The following is an 11,420-nucleotide window of genomic DNA, read 5'->3' as shown; positions in this document are numbered from 1 at the left end:
GTGTTATGTATGTGTGTATTGTTATTATATGTATGGATTATGTGTGTATAATGTATGTGTGTATGTATTGTATGTATTATTGTGTGTATTGTATGTTATTGTATGTATGTGTTGTATGTGTGTGTATTGTGTTATTATTGTGTATATGTATATATGGTTATTGTATTAATATATGTATGGTTATTATGTATTGTTATGTATGTGTATGGTGTTGTGTATTGTTGTATATGTATGGTGTGGTTATTATTATTGTGTGTATGTATGTATATATATGTGTTATTGTATATGTATGGTGTGTGTGTTTGTATATGTATGTTGTGTGTATTGTGTATGTATGGTGTGTGTATTATTATATATGTATGGTTATTGTGTATTGTATATGTATGGTGTATATTGTATATGTATGGTATGTATTGTGTGTATTGTATATTGTATATGTGTGTGTATTGTTATGTGTGTGTGTATTGTATATGTATGTTGTTATTATGTGTATGGTGTGTGTGTGTATTGTGTATTGTATGGTGTGTATATGTGTATGTATGTGTATGTATGTATGTGTATTGTATATGTATGGTGTGTGTATTGTATATGTGTGTATGTATTGTTTGTCTTGTATATGTACGGTGTGTGTATTGTATATGTATGTTGTGTGTATTGTATATGTATGTTGTGTGTATTGTATATGTATGGTGTGTGTATTGTATATGTATGGTGTGTGTATTGTATATGTATGTTGTGTGTATTGTATATGTATGGTGTGTGTATTGTATATGTATGGTGTGTGTATTGTATATGTATGGTGTGTATTGTGTATGTATGGTGTATGTATGTATGTGTGTGTGTATTGTATATGCATGGTGTGTAATCACCAGCATGTGGAAGTCGCAGTGGCTGAGCTAGTTTGGCGGCTGACTTTGTGTTCTGGCGATTAGGTGCCTGACTTTGAGGGTTTCCTCCACTATGACAGCTTTCTAAATGACACTGTGTATTCATAGATATCCTACATGCTCCAAAACACCACAGATCACCGAAGATCTTCCAACTCCCCTTTTATAACAATGTTTTGGTTTATTCTTTAACAATGACGTAGAGTGTTTAAAAAAGGAAAGTGAATAGTGTCGGTGATGCAAAGTTTTTCAAACACATGTATTTCGCTACTGAAAAGATCTTGAAACAGTCTCTGTAATCCTGTTTGTATCCACAACAGATAATTACATTAGTCCTAAATTTGACTAGTTTGAATTATTTATTATTAATCCTCCAGGTTTTACAGCATCTGTAGAACAATTACTTAGGTTGTTTGTAAATGTTTCGCATTCGAGGAGGCAAACACTACTGCATCATCAACATTCACTAATATACCCCCAGCAATACTTTCATGGTGCACTGAGTACATCCGTGTCGTATCGTGACTCACTCAAGCTGACATGAAAACGTAACATTATGCAAGACATATTTGACGCTATTTTCTGTACTGTTTGCAAGTGATTGCTCATAAGAAACAAACGAAAGGGATTAAGTAATGTCATCTCTGGCGTGTCTCCATGCTGCAGGGTTCATGTCTTGTGGGCTGCTAGATGTTTCCAGATCTTTAATAGAATATATCGACATGGATTACTCCGTGTAGTCTTCTTCCTGTCTCTTTAATAGTAAACGTTTACTTCAAAACTTTTGTCAACAAGGACATTACACAAGCTGCCACTGGTATGAGGACCAGCGTTAAAGCGGGGCGGACCATATCGCCTGTAGCACAGCCAGAAGGACTTTGCAACTTGACGGCGAGCGACAAGATTCCCGCCGTGTTCCCGGGACATGTGGCATAGGCAGTTGCGGTACAGGTCACAGACAAGTCCGTTTGGCTGGAATACATGGAACACGGAAAATCAACAATCAGTTCGTTGGAAGGTATGCTTCCCACTTATAGGATTTCAACATATATACATATATGTAACGAATTAGAAGAAGAAATATAACAATCAAATCTATTTACAAAATCGAGCACATGTAAAATCAAAATCCCGGAAGCGTCCGTAAAATCGGCAGTTGTTCAAGGAACAACACAAACACAAACTTGAAAAGGAAAAGAATACCATTAATAAGTCCAGTTCCCTCACTCTTGTCGCATTTTGACGGAATATAAGAGCATCGTTATTTCAAATTCAATGTTATAACTACTGAATAAATACATACATGTACATGTGTGTATGTTCGTTAGACGACTATCAATATGCGAAGCAGATAACGGGAGACGTTTTTGTACACAGCCTTACCTGCACTGGAAGGCAACTGTCGCTACAGGGTCTGCGGGGCTAGGTGTGGTAGGCGGAGTACCCTGCATCACACAGGCACCAACTGCCGCCGATCGAGATGGTTCCTCCACACACGTCAAGTTTATGTCTGAAATGTTCAATAACATTACATGATAAAGTCAAGGCCGTGTAACATAACATGCTGTGCCCTAATGATAACTAGAGTTACTATACTTGTTGTACAACAGATATACATGACACTCTGTATCGTGGAATATAAACAGAACCCCGCAGATCTCTGCTTGTTGTATGATAGGCAAACATTACATCCTGTGTCTTTAATAGTAACTGGGGTCACTCTACCTGTTCTACGACAGTTACAAACAACGAATAGCGAATGCCGTCCAGCATGGTGAATGTCATCTAGCATGGTGAATGCCATCTGGCATGGCGAATGCCATCTAGCATGGTGAATGTCATCTAGCATGGTGAATGTCATCCAAAATGGTGAATGTCATCTAACATGGTGAATGTCATCTGGCATGGTGAATGTCATCTAGCATGGTGAATGCCATCCAGCATGGTGATTACCATCCAGCATGGTGAATGTCATCCAACATGGTGAATGCCATCCAGCATGGTGAATGCCATCTAGCATGGTGAATGTCATCCAGCATGGTGAATGCCATCTAGCATGGTGAATGCCATCCAGTATGGTGATACAGTGACACGGCTACTTACTCTGTACATTTTGACAGATGGAGTCTATAGTTTGCTGGACTTGTGGTAGACTTGGATAGAGGAGCTGCCACGCGGCGGGGAGACAGAGGATCAGCTTTGCAAAGACACAGTCATACAACGCCTTAAGTTGGGGCGTGTTTCTGCAACAATATAACAGGTATTTGAAAATATATGTCAAACGCCTTTTGTTGTCACATTTTATGATGTCTAAAACACTTACAAATCTAGCTGGAGACATAAATACGTCTATGATAAGACATAAATCTTTTAAAGCAGCTTGTTTCACAATGTTCATCCCCTTTTTCCAAGGACAGTTATTCATTCTCCGAAATAACATAACACGTTGTAAACAAATGTATTCATTTTATTTGACGTAATAACCTGTCTCCTAGAATTGTTTTGCATGGCAGTATATTTCAGACAATGTTATAACAGTATTACACTGTTTCGGTATAGATTCATTAGAAATTGATAGCACTGTGTTTTACAATAGCCAGGTGATGGGAATATACTGGTATGCAATGGAAGCAGTGGTATAGAAGTTACTATATATATTATGATGCTTATAGAGTGAAGAGTTGTCTGAAAAGTAGAGGCTTCAAATACAAGCTGCAAATGCTAACAGAGATCAGATACAGAAAGGTTACTATATTAAGAACTGCACTTAAAAGAAACATCCGAAAGTACATGACTACAGAAAGTCCTCAGGTCATTGCCAGGTGCCTTGTCTCATCTCGACTAGATTCCTCTAATGGACTGTTGAAAACAGAATACAGCTGCTCGCAGTGTTTATTCAAACTCCAAGTCAGATCACATAACGCCTATTCTGAAATCCCTACTTTGGCTTCCTATCGCATCGTAAGCTCCCAGTTAGATTTGATCTTCAGTAACCTTTGCTTGTCGTAAGAGGCGACTAACGGGGATCGGATGGTCACGCTCGCTGACTTGGTTGACACATGCCATCGGTTCCCAATTGCCCAGATCGATGCTCATGCGGTGTACAACTAAACTCACTCACTCACTCAAAGTTATCTCCCTGATCTCATCACAAAATACAAACGTAAATTGTAATACTTGCAGCAAATTGTAATAACCCTTGACGTAAATTGTAATACTTGCAGCAAATTGTAATAACCCTGACGTAAATTGTAATACTTGCAGCAAATTGTAATAACCCTTGACGTAAATTGTAATACTTGCAGCAAATTGTAATAACCCCTGACGTAAATTGTAATACTTGCAGCAAATTGTAATAACCCCTGACGTAAATTGTAATACTTACAGCAAATTGTAATAAACCTTGACGTAAATTGTAATACTTACAGCAAATTGTAATAACCCTTGACGTAAATTGTAATACTTACAGCAAATTGTACTAACCCTTGACGTAAATTGTAATACTTGCAGCAAATTGTAATAACCCTTGACGTAAATTGTAATACTTGCAGCAAATTGTAATAACCCTTGACGTAAATTGTAATACTTACAGCAAATTGTAATAACCCTTGACGTAAATTGTAATACTTACAGCAAATTGTAATAACCCTTGACGTAAATTGTAATACTTGCAGCAAATTGTAATAACCCCTGACGTAAATTGTAATACTTGCAGCAAATTGTAATAACCCCTGACGTAAATTGTAATACTTGCAGCAAATTGTAATAACCCTTGACGTAAATTGTAATACTTACAGCAAATTGTAATAACCCTTGACGTAAATTGTAATACTTACAGCAAATTGTAATAACCCTTGACGTAAATTGTAATACTTACAGCAAATTGTAATAACCCTTGACGTAAATTGTAATACTTGCAGCAAATTGTAATAACCCTTGACGTAAATTGTAATACTTGCAGCAAATTGTAATAACCCCTGACGTAAATTGTAATACTTGCAGCAAATTGTAATAACCCTTGACGTAAATTGTAATACTTGCAGCAAATTGTAATAACCCTTGACGTAAATTGTAATAAAAATCACGTAAATTGTAATACGCAAATTGTAATAAAAATTGACGTAAATTGTAATTATTTTAGTTGCGGTAAAATGTAATAAATATTTACATAAATTGTAATAACTGTTTTAATCAGCCGTAAATACGCGTGTGTTTGTTTTTCGTTGCATTTCATGCATCATATAAGCTTATTAGCGCGATAACTCAAGAAAGAAATGATTGATTTTGTTCAGATTTGGTAGCAAAGTTTAGTGGCGAGATTCACCGACATCCAATTGAATTTAGTGACCTTGAGATAACTTGCAAGGTCACAGCGAGTATTATTTTCGCATTTGATATCAAGGCATCCGATGACAGTTTCGGTGACCTGTAGATAATTTTGAGGGTCACACGGTTAATTATATTCAGATATCGACATGTGACGGGGTAATAGCTATGTTTGTGACAAACACTTTTTATTACGGATTTTCAAAATTTTGTTCCAATATTTCTAGTTAATTCTACAAGCTGTGAAATATCTCGTGACACGTCTTAAAAACACCAGAGATTATTTGTGTATGTTTTGAATATTAAAGTTAATTGTTTTTCATTATGAAGATAATTTCAATGTTGACGCAAGGACATATTTTACGAGCAATAGATTTCAATAATTTAAGGTTAATTCTATTACATTTTGAATTCCATCATGGCATATCCAAAAATAACAGGATATTTTTTGTTTACGCTTTGAACGTTTTACGCTAAGTGTTCGTTATCAAAGTAAAGCCAAACTTTCTATAAGGCATAATATGTAGTATTATGGAAGCGTATTAGGGTCACATAGAAAAAATATTACCTCCTAATTAGAACTTAGTATCTCCTAATTAGGACTTAGTATCTCCTAATTAGGACTTACTACCTTCTAATTAGGACTTAGTATCTCCTAATTAAGAGTTAATATCTCCTAATTAGGACTTAGTATCTCCTAATTAGGGCTTCGATATGTACACATAAATATGGGGATGGGGGTGGTTCTAACGGGTATATCTAACATACTGAAAAACATTGGGTGGGGGGGAGGGTCTAACGGGTATATCTAACACTAAATTCAACTGATGTCGGTGAATCTGGCCACACCACTGCAGTCTCGAAGTTCTGAAGTTCTACTGCAACTGATAAGTATAGAACACTCTAGAAGATCAGTGGTACCTGTTTCTCACTACATACGACTGTTACATGTCTGTATGGATGGCATTGTATACTCCACTCTCAGAGTCATGCGCTCCTAAACCTGGCTGGACTATTTTACCCTAGAAATAAAGCTCCACCATGCATATTGTCAACCAATAGGTCCTAAAAACATATCCAAGCTTCACGAATCCACGAAAATCAAAGATAAAACATTAAGGAAAGTGTTTGAATATACAAAGCTTTTTAGAAAGTGGTCAAATGTAAAATATTTGATATTTGGGATTACATTTTCCTAGTAAAGTACAGATTCTAGTATTTTGAAAAGAATCTGTACTTTACTGAAAGTGTAATCCCAAATATAACACATGTTACATGATATTTTCTATTGCCAGAAAATTACGCAATCTGGTGGTTCTTGCTGTATCGTGTACCGAGTGGACAGACGGTTGCAGAAATGGCGCCGACTGTTGGGCAAATGCAGGGATTAAAGTCCAATATAACACCTCGTGGTCAGGTTCTACCGTCATATTCCGATTTTGACATGAAAAATATCTTTATTTTTTTAAGAGATGTCTCCTCCCTCCTACTCCTAACAACACTAACGACTGCTTCTACAACTACTACTAATGATACCAATACTACTACTACTTCAACAACTACTACGACTACACAGCTGTGACGAAGAGTGTGTAACACCTACGCTGCCTGGCAGATGAGCGCAGCGTTGTTTATCACAAGACCGTCAACATCTAGAAGCACCTGCGGATCCGTCACAAGGCTGGAGATGGCTGTTTCCGTGATGCTGGCCTGCACACACGTGATGGCATCTGTCACCAGGTTGGGGCAAAACGACGTCAAATCCACCTGGCCGTTTGTAGTAGCCGGTAGTGCTGCAATGTAGGGAAACATCTGTAACACTATTTGCCGGGTGTACTGGTCAGAGATATGTCAAACTATGATTACACAATGCCATTTAGAAAGTGGTCAAATGCAACATATGTTATATTTGGGATTACACTTTTCTTAGTAAAGTACAAATTGTAGTACTTTTGGAGTTGAGCGGTGGCTGAGAGGGTTAGGCGGCTGACTTTCTGTGCTGGCGATTAGATGCCTGACTCTGAGGGTGTGGGTTCGAGTCCCAAATGGGGTTCAGCTAAAAAAGTACTAGAAATTGTACTTTACTAAGAAAGTGTAATCCCAAGTATAACATATGTTACATATGTCAAGCTCGTCAAAACATGGCCAGCTAAGCAGATTTTGTCCACGACAACTGCCAACCTCAGCAGACTGTTAGTCGCTCATCTGCTCTGTGGTTAGAGTGTCTGACGTGTTAGACAATGTAAAACAGAACATTGGTACATGGAGCAATAGTTGTGTTTCCAGGGCAACACATTTCCCAATATGACGTACTGTGCCTGCTATAAGCGCCTGTAGTCACGTGATCACATTATCCCAAGCAATATTCCACAGCTTTATTGTGTCCACAGACAGGGCGTCAATGTCATCTAGTTTCACATTATTACCCATTCAACAATTTTGCATGCATACATTTATCTAATTTATTAATCATTAATTATTCCCATTTGCAAAATGACCCAGAGACACGAATGCTTGCTTTGCTTGTTGTCCATCACTATTCCAGGACTGTCAATAATCGTGTCTGGACCAGACAATCCAGTGATTAACAGACAGCAGTATCAGTTTACGCAGCAGGGATACGATGACATGTGTCATCCAAGTTATCCGAAAACCCGATCCCATTATAGTTACTCTTTTACCACAGGGGGTAAGCCCTGTCCATGCTCAACCGGAAGTTGGTCGTCATCCACTATCATTTCCCTGGTAGAGAGTGAGTCCCAAACTTCGTAAGATTTTGATATTTCCATATTGGTAGAACAGCCAGGTAATCAACAAGCGCATGCAGTGAAATTTCAATTTCACACGTATAAGTCGCACACCTGGCTGTTCTACCAGCAAGTGGTCCTCCCTCGTAAGAAATAGCGAAAAGTGACAACAAAATAATGATCGTTTGTTAAACAACTTTTTTATTCGGGTGTCCAAAATTATTAGACAAATCATCAAAGCTGGTCTGTCGATTTCATGTGACTGTGCAATATCTGGTTTTGTTGCAATTATTAGATTTTGTGTTAGTGAGCAATTCATCAGTCTGAAATGAAGTCGAACGGACTTTAACCGACATCACGTTGGATGTCTACCTCGTTATTGTACAAATTTATCATTGTCTTATCTTTAAAACCATCGTATGAGCTGCAAGCAAATCGAGAAAGTGTTACTCTTACTTTGTAAAAGATAAGTTCTACTTTTTTAAAATAAAGTGTACTATTCAGTATTTTCTAGAATTGGGTAAACTGCCATGCCGTTTTTAGCTGTACATGCCTTTTAAGGCCCATGTTAAACGCCTTATTAATAGTGGGGCGGTTATGGCAAAAAATGTGCACTTTGGGTTAAAAGCTCCAAACTTGGCACACTTATATATTGAACCATTCCGAACATTTCTGGATATGGATCCACCTCAGCAGTGCCCCCTGGTGGCAGAAAATCCAAGATGGCCGCCAATTTGACTGAAATCTCTAATGATGTCAGTCTGTGCTCAACATATCATAATTATCTTATCATATTCAGTATTTTCTTTCAGGATTATTCTTAACATTACTCTATATATTCCTAATTTAATACGCAGCACCACCTGGTGGTGATAAAAATCCAAGATGGCCACCAAATTAACCTAATTTTCAAAAAAGCCTTGTTGTACTGTATATATTGATATCAACTTGTAAGTTATTAATTTTTGGCTTTATATAAGTTGATTTATATAAATCTAATATTGCTGAGGAGACATTTTAAATAGCAATACATGAATGTATATGTTTGTGCACTCTTATGTATGATCTGTTGGTATTTTGGCTAGTATTTTACAAATGCAAAGTTTCTGAGAACAATTTAATGCGCACACCTTTCAGTACTTACTTGCAAGTAAACGATTCTGTTATATTATTAACACAGGATACACATGATTAGAGAAATTGGCATGTATATATAATCTTCAGGTGAAATTTCCGTAATGTTTTCTTACAATCTGGAATGTATGTTTAAATAATGTTAACATTATGTACATGCAGATGAACCTATGAAACCAACTTACATTCCTTGAGATCAGTTCACACAATCTTTCTACAGTTCCATTATTCATGATCAGTCACTGGAAACACTTTCCTTCACAGTGGCACAAAGCAGTGCACTTCAGACTGGCTTTGTAACATTTACAAAGGCCTGTGCAAGACTTCTTGCAGGTGCAGTGTATTAGTTCATAACACTGTTCTTGTGCCTGACCAAGTGTTGTCCACTTAGGTATCCATGTGTTATCACATGCCTTCTTCCAACCCCAGTCTGAGGGACTCGGCAGGGCTGGACGCTTGTCAAGTACCTGACCCCATACATGTCCTCTCTGAAAGGTTGCGCGCATTGCATGCTGTTTTAGGGCTGCCTGTGTAGGTGGAATGTTTTCAATGGGCCTAGACCGTCTTGAAAAGAGATGCTGTCTGGCTTTATTGATGTTCCATGCCACACTAGTTCTGTCATACATAAGAATGACAAACCGCTCAAGGAGCCGCATTGTGTTGTCAGAAATATCTGCTGGGGCATCTGCAAGTGACAGGAATGCAGCCGTGACTTCAGGATATACATTCCAAGTATCCCAAGCAGTTTTCTTCCCTATCCCGGCAAAAAAATGAAGTGAAATCACAACCAGTGAAGGCATGAAATACTGATAATGCCTTTGATTTCAATGGACCAAGGGTAGTTCCAATTTCATGTGCAGCTATATATCTGTTGTGCTTGCCTACGCCAAATGATATCCATACTTCATCAATTGGTATCTTCTGGATGTTTGTTACCGTTATAACAACAACATCTGTGTCGGCAGTCCTAATCATCACCTTCTTGTGACCACTATGTGAAGCAGCAGATAGGTGCAATACAAGACGGGTGTCGGCTTCTTCATGTGAGCAATCCTCCAGAAGTCTTCTGTCAGCTGTTTCAGGAGACGTTACAGCTTTTGTCTCAAGGGTGCTGTAAATCTGTTTCCCTTCTAATTCTGTTGCAGCAACCTGTTCAGCTAGCAATGCAAAAAAGCTCAGTTTTGTTCTCATCAACTCGCAGGAAGCTTTGCCAGTTACTTGGCACAAGTGATGATGGTTTGACTCTTCTTCTTAGACCCTTGCCACGTTTTTCTCTGGTGAATGCTTTAAGGCTGTCTGTTTTGTAGGTGTCCCAAACAATGTCAAGTCTGTCCACATGTTCAAGATACTGGAAAATGTATAGTAGAAATACATTCTGGATATAGTCTTGAAATGTTATAGATGTTCTTGGATGAAGCATCTGCACAATCATGGGACCATCAAGTATCGCTGCAGAAACTTTTGGAGTAGCATTTGGTGTCTCCGCTTGTAAATGCTCAAGTTGTACAAGAAGGTCTGCTTTGTTGCCAGATCTAATTTCTCCAATCTTGGACAATGATGGAGGCCATGGCTGATTTTCATGCTTGAAGAAATCTTCAAGGTTTCCTTCTCTTGATTGACATGCAATGTACAACCTGGAAAACAGAGCACAGTCGCCCTTGAGTGCTGCAACATGAGTCTTCTTTGGAGGAGGAGTCTTCCGTCTTGAAAACAGTGGCAGCTTGTTCTTCTTTATTGGTTCCTGTATTAGTTTTGATCTGTCAGCAAACCTTTCTTTTACAAAATGGTCGTATTGCTCCCTGCCTGCTTTGCATCCATTTCTGATCGTCTCCACTACATCAGAGTCCATAATGTCCCTGGTATCTAGTGTCAAGAGATCACCACTGTCCTCACTGAAAGGATTCCCCATGTCGTTCATTATAGTTACAAGCGATGAAACCTCCTTTGCAAATGTCATCTGTACAGCTACTGCTTGTTCATGATGTTTGTCACTTTCTTGATTCCTTCTGATATGTTCAAATTCTTGAATCATTCTTGACACCTCCGGTCCTGCAACCATCCATCGCCTGAGTGCTGATGGGTTTTCTGTCAGTCCAACAGCACCTCCATCTCCTTTCACGAGAGCATTAACTTGTTCATGAGCCTGATCTAGTGCCATAGCAGAGAATGGTCGTTTAGTTTTACGAGCTACAAATCCACAGGAACAAAATTTGTGGTAAAGTGCTGGGTGTTCGACTGACAAAGAAGACATGTCTCTGATATGAACTGAAAGCCATCGTGCATAGTTCACATGGTCTAACATAAAGACCCAGGGTATTAATCTCAC

General features: G+C 38.3%; 1 protein-coding gene across 1 annotated transcript; it reads right to left on the bottom strand.

Annotated features, from left to right (window-relative positions):
- Nucleotides 1-1,369: 1,369 nt before the first annotated feature.
- LOC124290348 lies at nt 1,370-7,025 on the bottom strand. Its single transcript, XM_046727060.1, has 4 exons — nt 6,817-7,025; nt 2,991-3,130; nt 2,271-2,397; nt 1,370-1,859 (listed from the first exon to the last, which is right to left on the bottom strand). The coding sequence occupies exons 1-4, from the start codon at nt 7,023-7,025 to the stop codon at nt 1,658-1,660; spliced, it is 678 nt and encodes a 225-aa protein (XP_046583016.1). The 3' UTR covers nt 1,370-1,657.
- Nucleotides 7,026-11,420: the final 4,395 nt, after the last annotated feature.

The sequence above is a fragment of the Haliotis rubra genome, unplaced genomic scaffold (assembly GCF_003918875.1).
Source record: "Haliotis rubra isolate DU_JTF1 unplaced genomic scaffold, ASM391887v1 Scf1123, whole genome shotgun sequence".
Lineage (NCBI taxonomy): Eukaryota > Metazoa > Mollusca > Gastropoda > Lepetellida > Haliotidae > Haliotis > Haliotis rubra.
This window is presented reverse-complemented; position numbering and strand designations above follow the sequence as displayed.

What these genes read in the sequence shown, in the direction of transcription:
- LOC124290348 (XM_046727060.1), bottom strand. Translation starts at nt 7,025, where the DNA reads ATGTTTCCCTACATTGCAGCACTACCGGCTACTACAAACGGCCAGGTG. An exon ending in GCGCTCATCTGCCAGGCAGC is followed by an intron (nt 3,131 to 6,816) that starts GTAGGTGTTACA and finishes ATATTGTTGCAG; the next exon opens with AAACACGCCCCAACTTAAGG. An exon ending in CATCTGTCAAAATGTACAGA is followed by an intron (nt 2,398 to 2,990) that starts GTAAGTAGCCGT and finishes TGAACATTTCAG; the next exon opens with ACATAAACTTGACGTGTGTG.